The sequence below is a fragment of the Anabrus simplex genome, chromosome 5 (assembly GCF_040414725.1).
Source record: "Anabrus simplex isolate iqAnaSimp1 chromosome 5, ASM4041472v1, whole genome shotgun sequence".
Taxonomy (NCBI): Eukaryota; Metazoa; Arthropoda; class Insecta; order Orthoptera; family Tettigoniidae; genus Anabrus; species Anabrus simplex.
The window spans coordinates 181,602,945-181,626,704 of NC_090269.1; the positions used below are offsets into that span (position 1 = coordinate 181,602,945).

The following is a 23,760-nucleotide window of genomic DNA, read 5'->3' on the forward strand; positions in this document are numbered from 1 at the left end:
TTTACGAATGGAACTTATTTTTACAGGGGTATTAAATACCCAACCTACTGGGCTTTTGTGGAATAAGAATAACAGGTTAAATTAATGGCCCCTTAAATGCAGCCAGTATCCGGTATTCGGAAGATAGTAGGTTCGAACCCCACTGTCGGCAGCCCTGAAGATGATTTTCCATGGTTTCCCCATTTTCACACCAAGCAAATGCTGGGGCTGTACTTTAATTAAGGCCACAGCTGCTTCTTCTCACTCCTGGTCCCTTCCTGTCCCATCGTCGCAATAAGACCTATCTGTGTCGGTGCGACGTAAAGCAACTAAATGAAACAAAAAAATGAATGGAGGCGTATACTTACACTCCTAGATATGAACACTAAAAAAACCTAAGGGGCTCTAGGCCGATGAAACGGGCTATTCCCAAACTACTGAGGTGACTCGTATAGAAATTACTTTAACACATTACAGGCAGAAAACAGTTACAAAACGAAGTCATCTCAAACCAAGATGAAGGGGAGCTCGAGAGGGTACATCACTCTATATCCCTGATTCACAGTTAAAGATTTTATGAAATTTTTACATTAGCCGGAAGATGATATACAGTTTTGAAAAGTAGGTTACATAGTTAAAGATTTGGATTAAGTTGTGGAGGTAGTAAGAAAGAATAAAGTTATGTGGCCATTACCTTGAAGAAGTTCTAGCTGCCGACAAAAGAGGCCGCCTGCCTCCTGCTTAACACACACACTCAGACAGACGTCGATCAATTGGCCAAGAAACATGAAAATCTGCAGTTTATAAACCCTCAGGGAAAGTTCGCGATCATTCAAGACTAAACTAGCCTCACCCTCTGAATTTTATTGGATGAATTCAAAGTAACACTCAGAATCGAACAAGAAGCCTGTGATAGGTTGGATTCAAAACTGGCGGAAAGAAAAAGGAAATATTGCCAACCCAAAAATAAATGAACATGAATCAGTTACAAAAACCTAGAAATACAAAACTTCTTTAAATTAAAAGTTCTTTCACTTCGCACCAGGGTTCATGATCATAGTTTTTTGGTAGTTTCATCTATGGAAGAATGTCCAAACTTCTTGATGAATGGCAAACAAAACAAGGAGAAATTCACTCAGGTTAGGAAACTGCACAATAACAAAATTACTCAATCTTTTAGTGGTGACATCTTCTGATTAAAGTTCTAAGTTCCTGTTGTATTAGTTTCCACTTTGTTCGATAGAGTAGTTCATTAAGGCGCTTATTTTGAACGCACGGCGTTGAGGTGTACCTCCCAGTACAGTTTCCATGACCTAACGTGGAGTTAGGTGGAGTAGATATCACCACCAACACTTTAAGAGAATGAGTCCTTTCAGTAAGGAATAACTCCTTAATGCATCTGCTAAGGTTCAAATCTCTAGCCAAAATCTCGATTCCAAGTCTCTAGTCAAAACAAAACAACATTGCCTCAGTAAAGTAACCAAGACGACAAGAAAAATAAAATCAGGCAATGAAAACATATGAGAAATCACCATAACAAAGCATATGAGTTTCATTTTTCTCAATACATGATTTATAGCACCCAATGCATAAAACGGTATGATGCCACCTGCCCCTCTAAGATGATCTGTTGTCGCCTGTAGCATGAACGGATACCAGATGCGACTATTTAGCAGGCTGGAATCTCGTTCATTATCGGAATTAACCAGACAACTTGCTCGGCCATGAACCACCACCCACCGAATCAAGAAAGAGCTCTCAATCTGTCAATCCTTCCGGTGTCTGGGCCTGGTGAGGTTTCCCGTTTTGAGTCAAATTAAGCATCAGGCTCCGTTCCTGGTGGTGCCCTTCCATCAATTCCTTTAAGTTTCAGCTTTGCAACCATACTTCCCCTGGAACCCGAAAGCTTTGGTTTCCCGGGAGCGATGATTTATGATTAAGTAATGCTTGGACATAAAGTTATCTCACAAAAGTGAATGATACAGAACTGCAAGTGGTTACGAACAAAACTGAGAGATATGTTTAAGGTTATCGGCAAGCGGTAATAAAATACAAGGTAAAATAATAGGATTTAGGAAAAAGGCCAATAACATACTTGAAAAGGATTTTCCTTCTCAGATAGTTCTTAATATCTGACATACCAGATAGAAGAAATTAGTAACATACTGGAATAATAACTTAGACGTTAAAAAATACCAGCAGATACAGAACTACGAAGTGTAGAATACAAGGTGATAGCCTTCATAACAGAAGGACTGAGATAAGATTACTGACCACCGGGAGTAAATTAAACCGAAACAAGGAAGTATAATAGGTTTTAGAAATAAAGGTCAGTAATGAACTAATGACTAATAATTGCTCCCTATTACTAGCAAGGATGACTATAATACATGAGTAAGAAGAGAAATGGAGAAGTCGTGTGCCGAACAGAATAATATTACGTACACACACAAGTCAATTTACCAGAAGAAAAAAAATAGAAAGAAAAAAGGTAAATAAAGGCACTTACAAAATTACTTCCCTCCCAAAAGGGATAGGAACCAGGAAAACTCCCGGTAATATAGAGCCTTACATCTCACACGTGTGTATAGCATGAAATCAGGATGAAAACTGCAAGGTGGCTACTCTAATAGAGCTCAAGGGCATCCAGTCTCCCATTAGTAATAGAGGGGGGGGAAATACACCAGTCAGGTTCATTTCTCAACACAGGTTTAAACAGAGAAAGTCTGTTTAGCTCTGCTGACATATTAAGTTGGACATGACTTAATTCCAATTTTAAAATACCCTTACAGTCTAAAGTTGATTATTGGTCTCATTGGGATGTCTGTTTTATGAATTTTTGGCAGGGCTCTTGCTATAGGTAGTTGGGGATTCATGCTTATCAGTTTGTCAGATTCTGGATCATTCAAAAGGAAATTGATGTTCTTTACTGGTGTACTTGAAAAGGAATTAACAACCACTTCGAGGATGGCTGAAGTGGGAATCAAATTCCCTCTAGTCAGTTGACCTCCTGAGGCTGAGTGGACCCCGTTACAGTCCTTGTATCACATTTCAAATTTCGTGGTAGAGCCAAAAATCTAACCTGGGCCTCTGGAGGTGGCAGCTGATCGCACTAACCACTTTAAAACTTTTTTGAATTTCTGTGTCTGTTAAGGTGGTGGTGATTTAATTGAAAGTTGAAGATGTATTCCAATTATGCTTGGGACCCCTGTTCAATATATCTAGTTCAATTTTACTGACATTTATATTGGATAGGTTTTTTTATAGGCAACTGAAAAGTTTCCTATGCCTCTTTAATAGAGTTGTTGGGTGAAGGGTTTTCTTGTTTGGGTGTAGAGGAAGTATTCTTAGAGGGAGAAATGAAGTACTCCTATTGTACTATTTTGGTGATGTTTGAGGTCTTCTAATTTCTTATTCAAAGTATCCTGTCTTTTAGTTAAAATAAACAACCTTATGTGTTTTGATTAGACCAATTGATAACACCAAAATCTATACGGTACAGTAATTTAGCCCTTTTGTTCAAGCTGCTCAATGTGGAGTCCTGAGAGAAAGCCTGTCAGCTGCTTTAGCCGGTCGAGATGTTCCTGACGTGAAGTACAATGGTTATACATCTTGTCCGCTAGTGACTGGGTATGGACGTTGCATCCTTGCTGAGTTTGACTATAATCTGCAGCCAATGGAGACATTTCCTGTTGATCAAGGTGTGGAGCGGTACAGCATGTATGCCATGAAAGCTTATGCCATGCCACATGTCTACTGGCATTTGTTACTGAAGTAAGTATATCTCTGTAAGACATCACCTAAAATGTAATATTGTGTTCTCCCAGGTTTTTTCCATTCTCATGAGTAGAGAAACACTGTGAAAGGTACATTTGTATTCCTGAGAGGAGTTAAAGGTTGTTCTAAGGCAGGCTTTCGCAAAAATTTTGTGTCTGAGGCCCCCTGAGCATATCATTTGCATATCCAAGGACCCCTAGCCACAGAACATAATACTGAATTCAGTAAACAAAAACTGAATGTTGCTATGTTTGATTTTATTCGTATAATATAGGACTAATATTTACTTTACTTTCAAGTTTAATTTAACTTCATTTATATAAACATATTTTCTAAATGCATATAAACTATAAACAATGTGACCCTTGGTTAATAATTACAACAGTCTGGATCTGGAAACTTTCTTTCTTTCTTTCTTTCTTTCTTTCTTTCTTTCTTTCTTGCTTTCTTAATCCGTTAACCGGCCAGGGTTGGCTTTTCCCTCAGACTCAGTGTGGTATCCCATCTCTACCACCTCCAAGGGCAGTGTCCTGAAGCTTGAGACTTTGGGTCAGGGATACAACTGGGTAGGGGACCAGTACCTCTCCCAGGTGGCCTCACCTGCTGTGCTGAACAGGAGCCTCGTGGGGGGTTGGGAAAATTGGAAGAGATAGACAAGGAAGAGGGAAGGAAACGGCCATGGCCTTAACTTAGGTGCCATCTCGTCATTTTCCTGGGGTAGAAGTGGAAAACTACAGAAAACCACTTCGAGGAAGGCTGAGGTGGGAATCTAACCCGTGCCTGTGGGGGTGGCAGCTAATCGCACTAACCACTACACCACAGAGGTGGATGTCTGGAAACTTGCGTAAGAAAATTCACTTTGTGCAGTTGTTAGATGAACGGGATGGATGGTGCTGTTTTCCAAAGACCAAGTGTTCTAGAAATATAGTCACTTGAACTGAAGATCAGCCTCTACATTAGCTCTGTTTCTGTACTTCGTTTTCATTTGTGTGAGAGCAGAAAATATACACTCGCACAGGTATGTTGTCATGAAATGCATTGAATACAATTATTTCCTTTCTAGAAATTGCAGTGTTTAGGGGATGTCGTGGATCCAATATAATACACAATTTATTTTAATAGATTAAACTAGTACCGGTTTCGGCTCTTTAACGGCCATCATCAGCTAGTACATGATTTGTTTTAGCCATTAGACAATTCACTTGTTGTTGTTGTATTAGGCATCTGGATGTCTAATGGGGGATGGAAATGTATACAATAGCATATAATTAAAATATCAGTAGTCAGGGTAAAAAGTTACAAATTAGAACATGAGTATGTAAAACATATTAAAACACACAGGCCACAATATATAACATTTAAAAAGTTTCAACACATTAAAATGGTACGTATAGGTAGACACTTGTTAAAATTTTCAATTCATGCTACATAGATTCCATTCTTCTGTCCTCTGTGCAGTTCCTTTACTTCTAAGTTATGTTGATTTTAGCTGCATAAGGTAATCTTCGAGAACATTCTGAAACTGGTGTACGTCTTATTGATATGGGCCTTTGTCATGAAGAAATTTTGTTGTGTTATATATCCCAACTTGTGATATACTATGGCAAGTTTCAATATAGCAAACAGCAGGTCTTGAGCTTGTATTTAGAAGTCGTTGGTGGCAACACCTCTCTCGTCTACGTTTGTTGTTGTAGTCTGTAAAGATAAGGTGATATAAGTATGCCGGTAGTGTGTGTATGAAGGAATGCCTAGTGTGTGTATGGTGTGTATGGAAAGAGTACTTACTATAGTTGTTGTGGAAGTCTTGTGCTGATGTGTTTGAAGGCTTGTTGTGTTCTACTGCGAGTGCGTCTGGGGCTCATATTATCTGTGGAGGGGAATGTAGGTGGAGGGGAAAAAGGAGTGGCCATAGGAGAAGTAGGGGCGGGGTCAGGCTTGTGATTCGTTGGTTTGTTAGAGCATGTGTTTACTATTTTTGAGGTAATCATTCTTCAATGTCGGAATGGCTTTGTCAAAAATGATGCTTCCGGGAGATAGTAGGTTCGAATCCCACTATCGGCAGCCCTGAAAATGGTTTCCCGTGGTTTCCCATTTTCACACCAGGCAAATGCTGGGGCTGTACCTTAACTAAGGCCACGGCCGCTTCCTTCCAACTCCTAGGCCTTTCCCATCCCATCGTCGCCATAAGACCTTTCTGTGTCGGTGCGACGTAAAGCCCCTAGCAAAAAAAAAAAAAAAAAAAAAATGATGCTGGTTTTTCAGTAATATCATTAATGTTATGATTGGGGTTGGCGTATTGGTCTAAAGAAATGTAGAAATCTTCGGTTATGTTGAGCAGGGGGCCCTTGGAGTTTATATTTAGTATCGTCATGTCGTTATTGATGTTTGTGAAACTATGCTTAGATTCTTCTACATGTTGACCTATTGATGAGAAATGGTTATGTTTTACTGCATTTATATGTTCATTGTAGCGGATGGTGAAGTTTCTGCCTGTACGTCCTATGTAACTTATGTCACAGTTGTTACATTTGATACGGTAGACACCTGATTGGTTGTATTTATTGTTATTATTGACTGTTTTAGTGTTATGTATAATGTTGGTACTATTGTGTGTGGTTTTGAATGCTGTTTTTATGTTGTGCTTCTTGAAAATATTAGTTATAGTATATATGTGGGTGTTGTTAAAGGTAAATAGGGCATAGTCTTTTTTGGGTTTGGCTGTTTTTGCTAATTTAGTTTTAGGTTGTGATTTTATTTTGTGAATGATTTTGTTGACCATTTCTTTGCTGTATCCGTTATGTTTAGCTATGTCGTGGATTAACTTCAATTCATTGTTTTGGTCTTCTGTTGTCATTGGGATGTTAAAGGCTCTATAAATCATACTATAATAGGCTGCTCTTTTTTGTGTATTGGGATGAATGGAGTCTTTTTTTATGGTATTTGAGGTGTGTGTGGGTTTCCTGTAGATCTTGTAAAATAAGTGGTTGTCGTATCTGGTTATTGTTAAGTCTAGGTAATTTAGTGTACGGTTATTTTCGGTTTCTTTGGTGAATTTAATTTGGGGATCTAGAGTGTTAAGCTTGTCTAGTATAGTTTGTGCGTCAGTGGATCTATTATCTAAAACTATGAAGACATCGTCAACAAATCTGCACCAAAAATGTATATTATCTATTTCTTTGATTGACGTGTGTTCTAAGTTATCTATATATATTTCTGCTAATATTCCGGAGGCAGGAGACCCCATAGGTAGGCCTTATTGCTGATAAATGGTATCGTGAAATCTGAAATAGTTATTGTTTATGGCGAATTCAAGTAAGTTTATGAATTCGTTTATTTCTAAGGTGCTCAAGTTGCTATTGTTTTTTAGGTTAGATTCTATTATTTTGATTGTTTGTTTAACAGGAATGTTAGGGTACATATTTATTATGTCAAATGAAGCAAGGGTATGGTGTTGTTCGATCTGTAGCTCTTTGGTTCTGTTGCAGAAATCTATTGAGTTTAGTATTGTTTTGTTTGCTAAAAATGTATAGTGCTTTTTTAAAAATTTTTGGATGAATTGCGATAATTTGTAGGTTGGACTGGCTCTGTAGTTTATAATTGGTCTCATAGGTACGTCTTCTTTATGTATTTTTGGGTAGGCTTTCGCAGTCGGTAATTGAGGGTTCATTGTTATGAGTTTAGCAGATTCAGTTTCGGTGAGAAGAAAGTGTGTGTTTTTAAGTAAAATTTTTAAATTCCTTTGTATGTTGTTGGTTGGATCTCGGCGTTTAATAGAAAAAGTATTGTCTTGGAAACATTTTTTAGTCTTTGTTATGTATTCATTTTTATCCATAATGACCGTAGTGTTGCCTTTGTCGGCCTTCGTTACTAGTAGATTGTTTTGTTTTATTTTATTTTTAAGTTTGTTTAAGTTCGATCTATTGGTGGTATTCATGTTTGGGTTATTATTGTGGATGCTATTGATGTATTGCGGGATTTTTCTACTGATTTCGTGTCTTACTTCATCTCGTATGTCATATGGGATCTTTTGTAAAGCAAGTTCTGTTTCGGTAATGGTAGTTATAATATTCTGGTAGGATGATGCATTACCCCAGTTGTGTTTGGGTCCCCTGTTCAATATATCCGTTTCTATGTCGTCATATACGGTTTGCGTAAGGTTTTTTATAGGCGGATGGAATTTATGTTGGGAATCCTTGTTAGGAAGAGAGGGATCTTTGTTTTGGGTTATGGTTAGTGGCTTTGGTTTACTTTGTTGTTGTTTCAGTGTTTCCAGTTTTTTGTTTAGTGTGTTTTGTTTCTTTATGGCTAAGTCTTCTATTTTTTCTCTGGAAATTCGTTGAAAGTAATTCCAATAGCTGTGTGGGAGTTCATGGGATGCTTTCAGGTGTGTTGAGTAAAGTTCATTATTAAGGTGTTGTTTCTTACGATATAGGAATTTTATTTCTTCTTTTAACCAAATTTCATTAGTCCTGTTTTGTGTTTTGCGTGTCTGAGCAGTTCGTCTGTGTTTATTATTGTATTTCTGGAGAAATTTTGGTGTTAAGTTGTTTGAAAGGCATTCCTTCAAAAAGGCAATGCTTTTGGTTGTGTTCATTAGTTTAATTTTCAAGTTCTGATATTTAAATGCCTTACGTTTTGCCTGGTTGGCTTCCGTATTATTATTTATAAATTTCATGTACTAGCTGATGATGGCCGTTAAAGAGCCGAAACCGGTACTAGTTTAATATATTAAAATAAATTGTGTATTGAATGGTGGAAAAACACATTTCTTATCTATACTTTGAATCTGTCAATACGGAAAATGAAATTTATAAATAATAATGGATCCAATAGTCGATCAGAGAAGTGGAGTTGTGACATAGGGTCTTCAAAGGAGAGTCACAAGATATTTCGGCTAGTTGATCTTTTTTTCAAGGGTTCAGTTATAGATATATGCAGACTGGATATAAACAAATCCTTGAAAGTCTTACAGAATTGCAAGAAAGCTCTGCATACGGTGGATTGAGTGGATGGAATTCTCAGTCACGAAATATTTTAATATTCATGTAACATTTCATGTACGGTATCTAACCACATATCATAATGAATGTTATTGCACTGTACATATAGCTCATATTACAAGCTTTATTACTTTATAGGGAGGTATTGTTCTAGGACATTCGACAAAAAATGTGTACCTAATTAAGGCTGATGATGACCCCAAGTAGGGTCAAAACCAGTCCCCTGTGACTCATTGTAATGTAAATATATGCATTGCAAATAATATAAAGTATTGAATAGGTGGAATAAACAATTTTTGTGAAATTAAGTTAAATGTAATCTCAGTTCAATATGGAACCAAAAATTAAATTTATAACCCTTGATATCTATAGGTGTGGCGGTAATGCATTTTATTAGCATAATGTTTAATTTTGTACATTCATTGTCTCCCATTTTTTATTAACATATACCCTAGTATGTTTTGTATGGCGTCTCCGAAAATCGTTGAAAATAAGTGCGGACATAAAAATTCAATATTATTATTATTATTAGTTTGATATGTTGGCGAGTAAGAAATTAGTATTAGATTGTTTTTATCACATTTTAAACCTATTTCTCTCCGGAAAAAACCCTATATTGCCCCGAGCTACGTGATATTAAATAATCATTTTGTTGATGATCTCGCCTGCCTATAATAATAGGCCTAGCAACAACCGTGTATATTTCTTAACTAAAGTAAACTCGTTTCCTCATCCCAAGGTGGTGCAGCTCTTTTTTGGACAGCCCCCCCAGTGGAAGGGAGTTGCATGTACCATTTTTACCACAAATAACCTTCCTGCCATTCATAAATCTCTGGCAGTGCGATACCCGGGAATCGAACTCAGGCTCCCGAGAACGGCAGCTAATTGTGCTAACCATTATGCTGGCGGAGATTCTAGGCCTACACTATGGAGGTGGACATTTCTTATCTACGAAACACAGATGTACCGCATGACTTTGACGCGTATTTTCATTAAGTGGGTCGTACAGACGAAACTATTCACAAATTTGTGTGATGTCATCAGAGCTGCATAATGCTTGTAGTCACTTCGAACCAGAATCGTACGCTGGGGGTTCTTGTATGCGAGATTGATTTATTTCATTTTCTTCATCTCGAAAAGCCAAGGGGGGTCTAATACATGAGTAAATACGGTATTTCTAAATTTATGATAACCAAAACGAAACTGTTACTGTAAATGCATGAAAATGAACTTACCATATTCTGCTGATGTTTTGAAAGAGATGGGAAATAATATAGGTGCCATGACGATTGCGGATTTCAAGGTGGAATTGAAGGAAAAGGGTGGAAAATTATCTGGAAGGAAGCAAGTTAACTGAAAGGGAAGGACTAATCGTAGCAACCTTTCCTTTTAGTGTTTTTGTTAAGATTGAATTCTTTAAGACCGAGCTCGATAGCTGCAGTTGCTTAAGTGCGGCTAGTATCCAGTATTCGGGAGATAGTAGGTTCGAACCCCACTGTCGGCAGCCCTGAAAATGGTTTTCCGTGGTTTCCCATTTTCACACCAGGCAAATGCTGGGGCTGTACCTTAATTAAGGCCATGGGAGCTTCCTTCTCACTCCTAGCCCTTTCCTGTCCCATCATCGCCGTAAGACCTATCTGTGTCGGTGCGACGTAAAACAACTTTTAAAAAAAAGAATTATTTAAGTGCAAATAGCCTTTTTGAAAACATGCATTATATATATATATATTAGGTTAGAGGTGTACATAAGGCACAATATTGATACTACTGCAGTATCAAGGCTACATCCAGCATCCAGTACTACTAAATTGAATTTCCGTTCAGCGCACGAGTATCAAGACCTTATATTAGCTCATAAGACAGTTATAAATATTTTAAATTTGGAACTGATGTATTATTTCGTGTTCAGGAAGTCTGAAATTGATGGTGCTCCAGTGTCAAAATTATAGGTCACTCTGATTCAGGGTACACCACCATACACAGTGTTATGGATGCTTCCCTACTTCTAAATCTTCTTGCTCTTGGGATTATTTCCAAGGTGCCGGTGCCACTCCTTGAAAATATCGAAGGTACAGCGTTCTCCTTCACTCTTCATCTTTCACATAAAATTATTGAATAATACTGAAAATCCTGAGGCTGTTTCCAGTACATCCCTATAGGCCATCCGAGAACACAAGCTTGGGCAAATGCAGTCCTGCTCTTTGCAGTGTTTGGCCTTGAGACTTAATAATAGTCGTAGCATATGCTATTTTAATGGGGAACTGCTTTTGTGTCATATGGAAGGGGATAGTGGGATCCGATGGGGCTAGGGATGTTCTGGGAATTAAAACAATTTTTTCCTGAACTGATAATTTTTGCAGTGACAGTGAAATCATGCAACTGAATTATGACCATTCTCGCACTGTTGATGGGGTCCGCTGTCTGTGACATGACTGTTCTTTCCTTGCAGCTTGTTGTCTGCATCGTCTCTCAGTAATTGCACTGAGTGACTTATTTTGGGGCATATTAACAAACCTGGAATGTAATAAATCCATTGTTTAGACGAATAAGTTTAAATCATTTGTGTGCTGAGTCCATTGATTGACAGTTTAGCATTAACACGTACTGGTTATATGATTTAAGTACTTCAACCATTGATTTACAGTGTCTCAAATCCATGCAAAATGACAGAAGAAAAAACCTGTAAAAGAATTAATGTTTAATAGTTTAAAGGGATAGACGACAACTGATAATTACAGCATGTTATAATGACATAAAACAGGCATCCTAGCAGCCAAAATGGGAAGTGGACAGGAATGATGGCGCGTATTTTCCTACAGCAGCACTATTGCAAATCACACACTTCGTACAATTTCTTAAAGTCATTTTTTACAGAAATTATTGATATTAGAGTGCAGTTCGTCACTGGTAATGTCTATTCCCATTTGTTTGAATGCTCATTTGTCACAATCGGTTACTTATGAGCACCGCAAAATGGATCTCTTCTACTGAAATAATATATATGATAATTCAGTTAGAAATATCAGTGCTTTTGTCGAGCTGCAGCCGTTTATTCTGTTCTTCTTCGCTTGATGCTGTTATCAGACTACGAGTATTTACCATGAGTTTTCTTTCTTTCATTTCTCTCTTAATCCATTTACTCTCCAGCGTTGGTTTTTCTCTCAGACTCAGCAAGGGATCCCACCTCTACCACCTCAAGGGCAGTGTCCTAGAACGCGAGACTTTGGGTTGGGGGTATACAACTGGAGAGGAGGACCAGTACCTCACCCAGGCGGCCTCATCTACTGTGCTGAACAGCGACCTTGTGTGTGTGTGTGGGGGGGGGGGGGGGGGCAGAAGATCGGAAGGGGTAGACAGAGAAGAAGGAAGGAAGTGGCCATGACCTTAAATTAGGTACCATCCAGGCATTTGACTGGAGGAGAATTGGGAAAGTACGTCGAATCACTTCGAGGATGGCTGAGGTGGGAATCGAACCCCCCCCCCCCCCCTCTACACAGTTGACCTCCTGAGGACCATTAGTTTTACTGCAGGTGATACAAGTTTCTCCCCAAAGGTATGTGGTTGGCCTTTTTTTTGCGATTAATAGGGAAACTTGATATGATGCTAAAACTACATTTTCCTCGCCTCGCATTTCACTGTCCGCGTGTACTTTCTTCCTTTCAGGAAGTTCAGTGATTTTATTGTGAAGGTAGTCTCTTGGCTTGTCAGCTTTACAGCGATGTATGGTTTGGAGATGTCATTTTAATTTCGATGATTTTATACTTTCGTTAGATAAAATATTATACCGCTTTATATTCAACCTAGAAGGACCAGCTAAAACCTGGTCTGACACCATGTAGTCAAGCACTGAGTGCTTGTTCTCATAGTTTCTGCTCTTTGCAGATTTCTCTTCATATGGAAATGAGGGTATTTGTGGGTTGTAGTAAGGATGTAAAGGAGAGGGCATATAAGTCTCTATTAAGACCTAAATTAGAGTATGGTTCCAGTGTATGGATCTGACACCACGATGACTTGATATGAGAACTGGAAAAGATCGAAAGGAAAGCAGCCCGATTTGTTCTGGGTGATTTCCGACAAGAGAGTAGTTTTACGAAAATGTTGCAAATTTTGGGCTGGGAAGACTAATTTCATCTATCATATTGAATTTTCACATTCCTTGTGATATCATTAGCATCACACTTTTTTTGCACTGAAATATTCTAAATTAAGTGATTTTTCAGAGTAAACGATTCATACTAAGCCAATCCTAGAGAACTAATTTCTAAAAATAAAACTTATTCTGGCATTCCTCAATTAATATCACAATTAAACATTATCAAAAAGTACCTGATAAAAGTAAAGAAGATATTTTGTCACATCTTGACTTTTTTTTTTCTTTTTCTTTGGTTTTACACAACTAGGCTAGTAACCAAACATATAAGAGAATTATATTTGAAGGATTTTCTAGTAAGTAATTGTCTCAGACAATTTAAATTAGATTAAGAGCGCATAGGGTTCAACCCTGAGAATAGAAAGTTTTAAGGGGGCTGTATCCATGAGTTCCATTCCACAGTTTTCTGGATAAGTTAAACAAACCAATGAAGTTATGTGCAACAGTCACCAAACAAGCATCGATTTCAAACAAGCTCAGAACCTATACTTCTACTTAGTTTGCATAGGATTTAAAACACAAGTGGCCAAATATATAAAGACAGAATTTGTGTCCAATGTTCGTCATTGCCAAGTGCCATAGTTTCGGGATCTCCAAACCATTGAGGTAAGCACCTGCATAGCTTTAGCCAAGTTGATGATATATACTAATTAATCACAAGTATTAAATATGACCTTTCAAATCTTACCTTGTGGCAGCAAATAAATAAGTCCATGAAGATCATGTTCAGTACACATGATTTGAACAGAAGTTGGAATTACAAGTAATCGTGTTCTTATTGTCCATATTGAATATATAACTTGAAAAATGTATATAGAGATCAACCAACTAAACAACACACAATATTATTATCTAAAAAGATTATTTATCAAACAAAGGTGGACATGTTTTGGCTCTTGGAGCTATCATCTGCACACAAACACTGAAATGAGTTCTTATGTTTGGTGTATATTATACTAAAGGTCCCATGCTGCTCTGAACCATATGTTATAAATAGGTCAAATAATGTGTCTTAATATAAACATTGTGAATTTAATATAAATCTCGTCGTTTTGGACATTTCCTTTCTCACCTCTTCTGACCCACATGTCGATGGAGGCTGAACTTGGACAAACAGCATCCAGAGTGTCACAATTCATCTCCATGACCCCGAACAGTATGGATTTGACACTAATATTGGTCGTTTTCGATAATTTTTACATGTCACTCACTCCCAACCCCCCAATCGTAGGGGTGCTAGGGGTGTGCTATCCCCACAGTATTTTGCTCCAGATAGTAAGTTATATGTGATGTGTACCAAGAAGCTTGGTTGAGAGCTATGCTGGAACATACATAGATCATTTCGGTTATTTTGGGCATTTTCTTTTTCACCTCCTCTCAAACCCCTCCCCTCCATGCTGATGGTGGCTGAACTTGGACTTAAATGTCATCTGGAGTGTCACTATTCATCTCAGCGACCCCACAAACTATGGATTCAATATTAATATATAGGTCATTTTCAATTATTTTTACAAGTTACTCCATGTCTTCTCCCACGGTATTTCTCTCCAGATAGTATTAAGTCATATGTGAACCAAGTTTGATTGAAAATGCAGTCTTGCCTATAGTTGCCTTCATTTTTAATCATTTAGCTTCAGTATCTTTATGTGAAGATATTGCTCCTTAACTGTGTGCAACCTGCTAACTACAGAATATATTGTGGGCTAGGTAAGCCTTCTTATTCGAGTGATCATTTAATGAATTGATTTTATGATTACTCAAAGTTGACTGAACTTAGAGACTTATCAATGCTTGATGATTCACCGGCAGATAATTCGGGAGAGAATAGAACAAATTTGAATCAAATCGGTCCAGTAGAACGGAAGAACAGACTGGACAAATCTGTTTTTAGGAACCTTTTTAAAATGAGCTCCAGTATTTTATTTGAATTGTCTCCATACTACATTCATGATCTTTCTTTCAAATGTGTTTATTTGTGTGCTATTAATCTTATTTAGGTGTTTGTATGCTGATGATGGCTCCAAGAGCTAAAACATGTCCACTTTTGTTTGATAAATAATCTTTTTAGATTATAATATTGAGTACTGATTAGGTGGTTGATCTTTTTTTTTTTTTTCTCTCAGAAGTTTGAGTACTAGGCTGAACTCCTCCTTCACTCGGTAGTAGCACACAGGATAAGTTTTGCCCAATTTCACATACAATTTATATGGAAAATGATAATGTGTATATAAAGGGAAAGCTAATGAGGGCAGAGAATTTAAACGGAGTGAGAGTTGTAGAATAGCTGACAGATGATGACATACGCGGGCACTCAAATGACTGCCGGCAGTTAGTGTTGCTTGGAGTGGTGAGGTGAACAAATGATGTGACATTGCAATTTCACTCAGGAGGAGGATGCCTTGAAGAGTACAGTTATTTTTTGTTCACCGAGAAGAAGAAGAAGCCAGTAGGTGAAGAAACCAAGAAGAGGAGGTCACGTTGTCTAGAAGGAGGCATCATCCATGAGCTAGAGATGGCCAGAAATGCAATGAGCTGGAACAAAAGTTTCCTTGCAAAAAAGTATTGTTCAAATTTTATGCATATAAATAGTTGGAAAATGAAACCAGGAAGGAGGACATTTGGAGGACTCCATACAATAAGGGAAGATATTAATTACAAATATACATACTGCCATTTACAAGTTCTCTATATGTAGATTGTTGTAGGTAGTTTCATTGACTGAACAGTTTGAAGTATAATGATTTACTTCAGCATCGATAGATGTAAAAATGATTTCTCTATAGTGGTTCCAGTCCAGTTGCTACCACTTAGAGATTTCTTCCCTTTCAGATGTTAATTTTCCATCATTGTTAGCATTCTTCTACCATAGTCTAGTTGAGGTATCATGGTAGCTTTTTGCCAGAGACCCTGAATTTCTTTCTCTGTTCTGCTCCAATGTAAGACTGACTCAAGGACTAAATACAATATATAATGTGTGATTGTGTATTGTTTGGAATTTGATTGCATACGTGGATGGATTTTGTCCACCAGATTCTAATATGATTAAATGTTTGTAAAACGACCCAATTATCTTATAATAAATATGATTCCAAATTCTCATTATTGTATTAGTTTGACCATAAAACCAAACCCTATGTCACAACACCTCTCATGAGCCTTGGCCTACCAAGCAACTGTTGCCCAGAGACCTGCAGATTATGAGTGGTGTTGTGTAGTCAGTGCTACAATTCCTCTTCACCATTCTCGGTTTACTAGACCGGGTTTGTTTTCTTTTCTTGCGTGTGGCCTCCGAAGAGGCCTGGTGCAGGTCTTCTGAGTTGACGCTGTATAGGTGATCTGCACGTCTATAAGGATGGGGCCCTACCTATGATGAATTCCAATTATGAAAATGGCACACACACCCAGCCCCCAAGCCATCGGAATTAACCAATGAAGGTTAAAATCCCCAACCCGGGTGGGAATCAAACCTGGCACCCTGTGGACCAAAGGCCAGCACACTAACTATTTAGCCATAGAGCCGTTCGTCTGATCATAAATGAAGGAATATTACACTTGTAGTTCAGGACTGTTGTTAGCATTCAGCTACCATAGTAATGAATATTACTGTGAATATTACTGTTAAACGTTTTCAATGACTGTGCTAAAAAGTCTTGCGTTTTTGTCTATGTCATGTCACACTCCTCTGATGCTCAAAGGTTGGAATAGTCTGAATCAGTTTTTGTCACTCAAGATGCAGTGTCACTTCCACTGACTGTATCATCACTCTTGAATCTATTTGCTCTCTGAGGTTTTATGTCTCTACAATAAAAGGTATTAGTCTCTCTTATGGCTTATTTGATGAATAGTATACATAGTTGTGTCGATGAGGGAAAAAAGAATGGAACGCATACCAGGGCTGTAAATAAAATAGTGGTAATGTAGACCAGACACTCATAGCAGATCGGGGATGCGCAAATAGGATATGGGAGCAGTCAGGTGGCATCATTGTCGATATGTAGTGTGCATTCGACGGGCATCCAGTTGGGAGTGTTGTTGCTATGTGCGTCGAAGTGAAGAGTATCGATTTCACCGTTCTAAAGCATGTTTTTGAAAGGTGAACAGGGACCCTGGATTAAAAGTGAGGTTGCTCATGGCAAAAATGCAGCAGAATGTTATCAAGGACTACGTGAAGCCTGTGGCGAGAATGCATTGCCATATAAGACGGTTGCACGACGGGTCAAGAGATTTCGTGCGGGTCGGAATGAGACTGCGGATTTGCACCGTACAGCGGCCGTCCATTCCTCAAAATTAGATTGTCATCATGAGTGGTCTCATTTCCATAGACCATCCATGGACTGTCGGGAATTATCCGTATAGGTTGGTCTCAGTTATCAAATGGTGTGGCACATACTGACGAAATGTCTTAACATGAGAAAAATTGTGTCCTGTTGGGTTCAACATCAACTCACCAACGTATAGGAATGGTACCAGTATGCACTGGCTGGCATCCACCTGGACAGATACCACAACAAAGGACACACATTTCTGAGACATGGGCATGAGCCAAATGAGCCTGAATTAAAGTGTCATTCAAATGAATGGTGTCACCAGGTTTGCCACATCCACAGAAATTTCAACAGGAACCTGGTCGGGTGAAGCTTATACGGATTGTGAAATACGACTACGAGGGTGTTATTCTTACGTGTGCTGTGCCTAAGGAACAAACCATCAATGACGACTACTATTGCCAATTTCTGGAGCGACATCTGCATCTGGTTGTGCAATGCAAATGTCCACATTTATTTATGAGACAGCCGCCCTATAGTGTTGCATGATAACGCACATTGTCACGTCACAAACACTGTCAAGCTCTTGTTGCAATGGTGGCATTGGTAGGTCTTGGGACACCTTCCGTACTCACCAAACATAAGTTCTTGTGACTTCGATCTGTTTCCGAAGTTGAAGGAACCCCTCTGAGGCCGCTGATTTTCTGACGTGGCAAACGTTCTCCGTGCAATAGGGTGCTCAGTCGCTTTCGTCAACAGAGAACGCCTTGCCAATGGTCCCCAATGGCTTCCTAACATTGAAGGAATGTAATGCAATTGTACTTGTTAATTCATTAAATATTGTGATCTATCAATATTGCACCTACTTAATTTACAGCCCTCGTATAATAGGATGAGCACAGTGGCAGGTCAGCGTCCTGTGTTTGTCCTGTGTTCCTATTCTTTTATCACCCGTACTGTATTTTTGTCTTATGTTTCTTCCCTTTTCCTATACTTATCCGACTTTCTTCTTACCCTACACTTATCCCATATCAAGACTATTAAGATGTGCCTTCCTGATGAAGCTGGGAAGCAGAAACAAGCTCTTCGGTGGCTGAGAAGAGTTGGATGTAAAAGAACTGGGATTGATGAGGTGAGAGCCTATTTATTTGAAGATGCAGTGTATCCAGATGTGGAGATTGTCCTTGTTCTTTTGTGTTTCCATGTATATTTTAGTTTCCTATTTCTGATGCTCCCTCTTCCTACACTGACCTGCCATTGTGTTTGTCCTATTATATGTATTCCTTTTTTATTCTCTCTCTCTCTCTCTCTCTCTCTCTCTCTCTCTCTCTCTCTCTCGATTTGACACTTCTTTGTTCCTTTCTTATATTTGTGTTAGATGTTATTGTTCACCCAATACTTGACTTGAATATATCTTATAGCTATAGTAATAATGGATACGGAATGATACAGCCTTGGGCATGAACTTAGGCTAATGTATATACATTTCTTGTTTGGCAAAATGGTGATACATAATAATTTACTATTTCCAGTGAGCATGAATTTAAGCAGTATATACATATATATTTCTAATGGCAAAATGAGGATACATAATAATTACTATTTGTAAACTATTACAGCAAATGACATAATTAGCTTAGGTTATATTTGTATATTTGTGTAAAAATGTATCAAATGGAGGGTAGGTTTTTCTTGCACTGCTGAACACCAAGAACATCAAAACATAATATCCAGCTTATTCAACTAGCTGACAGCTTCTTCAATGGCATAGTGCAGGTCCTGGGTAGATCCTTCAAACTGTCTCAGTGGACATTCCATGGCTACATGCTGAATAGTCTGTGGTATGCCATCACAGTCATAGAAGGGATTCTGAGGTTTTCCTCACTTGTGCAACCAAAACAGACATTATAAAACTGATGGCAACGGCTGAAATGGAGGTGGGCAGATCATGTGGCCAGAAGTTCAGAGGAGAAGTGGACCAAGCGACTCTTATGCTGGTGTCCCAGAGCATACCTGAGGAGCATAGGATGCCTCCAACTCTGTTGGTATGATGATATAAAGATATAAACTGGATACAGACTGCCCAAGAAAGAACGACATGGAAAATCATAAATTAGGTCTATGTCCGGGAGTGAACTTCTCCAGCTTGAGGAAGATGATGAGCAGCCAGAACTTACAGCTGCTGTGCTTTGTTCAAACCATATTCAGTGATGTCCATACGCTTGTTGGTAAGTTGAAATCATATGGCTGGCTGCAAGAATCAGAGATTAATCCAAGTTGGTCAAGATTTGAAGCAGCCCATTCCTCATGCTAAGTCTGGTCTATATTGAAGTGAAATTGAATCAGTTTCTCATGTAGTTTCCATGACAAGTTTCTAGCTCTGGTTTCTAAGAGCTTCAATCTTGGTGTATTGCCAATTCTTTCAGAAAAGTTATGTGTTTTTGTCAGATATGGGGTGGATAGATATTGGATAACACTATCAGACATTTCAGTGGTGTAGATTTGATGGTATCTGATACTGTCCTCATAGTTTCATTCAGTAGGATCATGACATTTCATATAAAGTACATATTATCATTAAATGCTGATTCCTTAGAAGGACATTTTCCTTGTCAGTTTAACTGTCATGGCTGGCTATGGATCTTACAACCACTCCAGTTCAACCTCCAAAATGCCTGGAGAAACAAATGGTTAAACTCACCACCTCATGGCCTTATTGAAATCTGTGACCGAACAAAAAAAACTAGCCGGCTTCAATTTGTCTCGGACTTTATGATCAAGATTGAACAGAACGATGTGATGCTGCTTGAACTGACACAGCCCTACATTACATTACATTACATTACATAGACTCTCCTCAGTATGACTGTGGTTTTGAAATGCGGACTATCAAACATATGCAGGATTGCCTCCTATACTCATACCCCTGTTTTTTGGATGAACTCCACTCAGTAACTCCTGAAGCAGTCGCATGGATCACAAACCTTTCAATCTAAATATGAAAATATGATCCTAATGCTGTAAAATGTATATTTTTGTAGATGTATTTCTTATTGTCTTGTATGCATCATATATTAAATAACATATCATCATTTTTACTAAGATGTGACACATCCTGTTAATGCGTTATATACTGTTTCCATGGTTCTTATCTGTTTTGCAGTGGTTACTGGGAGGGCCCGAAGAACATTCGTAAGATGCTGCATTTTGGTATGTGCAGATGATTTGACCTGTCTCATTTGTTGGTCTAACACGAGTTGTTCTGCCTGTTGTCCAACCAGATTGATTGTACAGTTACCTTTGATTGTACAAGTACCTTGTCTGCTTCCTCTCTCACAGCCGGCTTAACAATATACTAAAAACTAACGTAAACCATAAAAGAGTAAGAAAATGCCATTGGTATAATTATAGGTTTTTTTATTATATGTTAAGTTTGTTCAATGTACAATACTGATTTAAAATGTTAGCTGTGTAAATAGTTGAATGGTGCTTTTGTGCCAAACTTTTGCTATTAATGGAGTTTAATTTATATACAATGAAGAATGGGTGTTACTCATTTGTGTACATTCACTTCAGATACAGTTACACCCATAGAGTGACTATCTTGAAATCAGTCAGTATTCAGTATGTTTTTTTATACAATCATGTATTTAGTTCACAATGTGAAGTATTTAATTGAATTAAACTGTGAATAAATATTGAATTTTAATAAAGGTCTTATAGCTTAAAGCATTATGTCTATTGCTACTATGAATTTTCTCTAACATCATTCAAAGCAAAAGTACAGCAAAGCCTTAATACTCTGAAACCAAGGAAGGGTCCCACACCAAATAACATTTCTCTAATATTCTTTGAAGTGCAGACTTGTCTCTGAAAAGCAAGCTGTTTTCATTGATCCCTTTAATATGGGGTACCCAAAAGGTACCTACTGACATAAAAAATGCCGCCATAGTTACCATCTTCAAGAAAGGCGATTGTAGGATCTGTGGCAATTATCATGGCACAACCCTGTTCTCCATAGTAGGGAAAACTTTTGTTGGAATATCACTTACTCCTAGCACATCCAGATGCATCCTCTTTGCTGACTCAGCCAGTTCTACCTTCTTTCTTCCATAAGCCCCATTAATATTGATAGCTCCCCATCGAATTCCATTTCGTTCGCCAAGTTGTTTCCAAGGAGTCCCTCGTCTGTCAAATGGGAGTGGGACTCCATTACTCCCATAGTCCAAGTGAGGATCTCTCCTCTAACGGGTTATGGACCACCGGTGAATTGTATAGTCCTAGCCGCCTGAGCACAAGGAGGGCCACGACTCAGAATATGTCCGAGATGCCCACTCCCATTCCATAGCAACTGGTATCCCGACTCTCAGGACCACTTACTAGGCCACTCAACCGTTGTCCATGGTTCACGAACTAGGACGTGACTACAGTAACCCACAAACATGAACCACTTTGAAGGGGAAAACCTTTTGAAGACACCACTCTGTGTGGGAGTTGGATTTTCACCAACTAAAAACCCCTGCCCTCTTCACTCAGCCCATTCTGGAACTGCTTGTCGGCATGACATCAGAATGGAGTGATGTATATTTCTAAGTTCTTCCTTTCTCTTCTTTTTCCTTCATCCCCATAATGCTTGTCGCCATTGCCTTTACTGTGTTCCAGGCAAACGGGCTCTCTAACATAATCTGAACCAGATTCACTGGCGTGAGTCGTCGGCCAAGTTGTTGGCAGGCTTTCCTTCGTTCTTCTTCCCGTCGAACACAGTAGAAAAAAGTGTGTTCTACTGTATCCCTTTCAGAACAGTACCGACAACCATCTCCCTGCGTCTTTCCCATCTTCATGGCGTATACGCCGAATCTTCCATGTCCTGTCAGGATCTGTGACAGATAGTAATCTACCTGCCGATGTCTACATTTAAGCCAGTCTCCTATGTCAGGTATTAGTTTTTTTGTCCATTGGCCAACATCGGTTGTGCCATCCCATCGGTCTTGCCAGTCTAGTAAGAGTTGGTTCCTCAAGGCTTTCTCTTCTTCAGCAGATATAGATATAGTCGCACCCCTTTCCTGCCAAAGTTTTCTCTCTACAACGAGGACGTCAATGGGAATACGGGCAGCTAAATTTGTAAAGCTACTGTCGAAACAGTTCGATATGCACAGGTAACTCTGAGCAGCATTTTCCTCTGTACTCTTTCCATAGCTCTTCAGTGAATCTTCCTCCTGAGTGCATTGTGCCAGATAGGTGCAGCATAAAAGTAAAATGGAATATACTGCAGAGCACATAGTCTGTCTCTTAACTGTTCTTGGTCCCCCGATGTTAGGCATAATTCTGGCTAATGCCGATGCCTTCTTCTCTGCCTTTTGGGTTACTGCCTTCACATGTGCACCAAATGTGCAATTCCTGTCAATAAGAACCCCAAGGTATCGTACAGACTTCCTTGAGATAATCACTGTATCATTTAATAAGAAACGGACATTTTTCCAATTCCTGGAACCTTTCAAAATTACAGCCTCAGTCTTATGTGGAGCCAATCTCAATTTATTATTTACCATCCAAAGGTTAACTCGTCTCAGTGATTCATTTACTCGGAAGGTCAGTTCTTCTACATTCTCTGCTATTACCACTATTGCAAGGTCATCTGCATAACCAATAGATGTTGTCCCTTTTGTCAGCTGCAGGCGTAAGACGCCATCATATAGAATGTTCCACAAGGTGGGTCCTAGGACAGATCCCTGTGGAACGCCAGCACTCATTTCGAGGTCTTCTAAATCATGAAGTTGTATTCTTCGTCCTTTGAAGTACTTAACGATTATTTGTTGTAGATACCGAGAAATGTTCATCAAACGAAGTTCTCTCAAAATAATGCCCCAAGAAGCAGTGTTAAAAACATTTTTGACATCTAGCATTATCAAGGCAGCCCATTTCTCACTGCTTTCTGCCTGTATTTGAATCACCCTCTCAATAGCTTGGGTTGTGGTTCTACCCTTTCTAAATACAAACTGGTTCGAAGAAAGTCCTCCCTGTTGTTCAAAGTTCTTTCTCCAGTCTAGTTTTAATCAATCCTTCGTAAAGTTTGCTCAAGGTGTTTAATAACCAAAGTGGCCTGTACGCTGATGGATCTAATGATAGTTTCCCTGCCTTCAATAATAGCACTAGCTTGGCCACTTTCCTTTCATCGGGGAATTCACGCTTTTTTAATAAATCATTGAAGACTGATAAGATCCAACCAGGTGCCACCTCAACTGCATACATGATGGCTTCTGGTGGGATTCCATCTACACCTGGTGCCTTACCAGTCTTCATATTGTGTGCTACCTCTTGTAATTCAACCACAGTAAACGGTTCTGCAACACAAAAATCTGATTCCATTTCAAGTCTGTCATTAATACAAGGAAACAACTCCATTGCTATGGCTTTCCTTTTATCAGCTGGGAGCTGAACTGGTACCCTGTTGATTATTCGACCGGTCACTATCTTATATCCTGCCCCCCAGATATCACTGTCTAGATCTTCACATAGCTTTTGCCAGAGATTTCTCTTAGAATCCTCTATTAGCTTCATTAGTTCCCTCTTTGATGCCTTATAGTCAGCT

At 38.8% G+C, this 23,760-nt stretch overlaps 1 protein-coding gene across 4 annotated transcripts in view; it reads left to right on the forward strand.

The window, feature by feature from the left end:
* Positions 1–20,900, forward strand: part of Sqor (Sulfide quinone oxidoreductase) — a 274,946-nt gene extending 254,046 nt beyond the window's left edge. For all 4 annotated transcript variants that reach the window (XM_067147202.2, XM_067147203.2, XM_067147205.2 and 1 more), the window contains 2 exons: positions 3,504–3,753; positions 20,335–20,900. In XM_067147202.2, coding sequence (XP_067003303.2) covers positions 3,504–3,753; positions 20,335–20,395 — 311 coding nt within the window. In that variant the 3' untranslated portion in view covers positions 20,396–20,900. The remainder of the gene's footprint in view (positions 1–3,503; positions 3,754–20,334) is intronic.
* Positions 20,901–23,760: the final 2,860 nt, after the last annotated feature.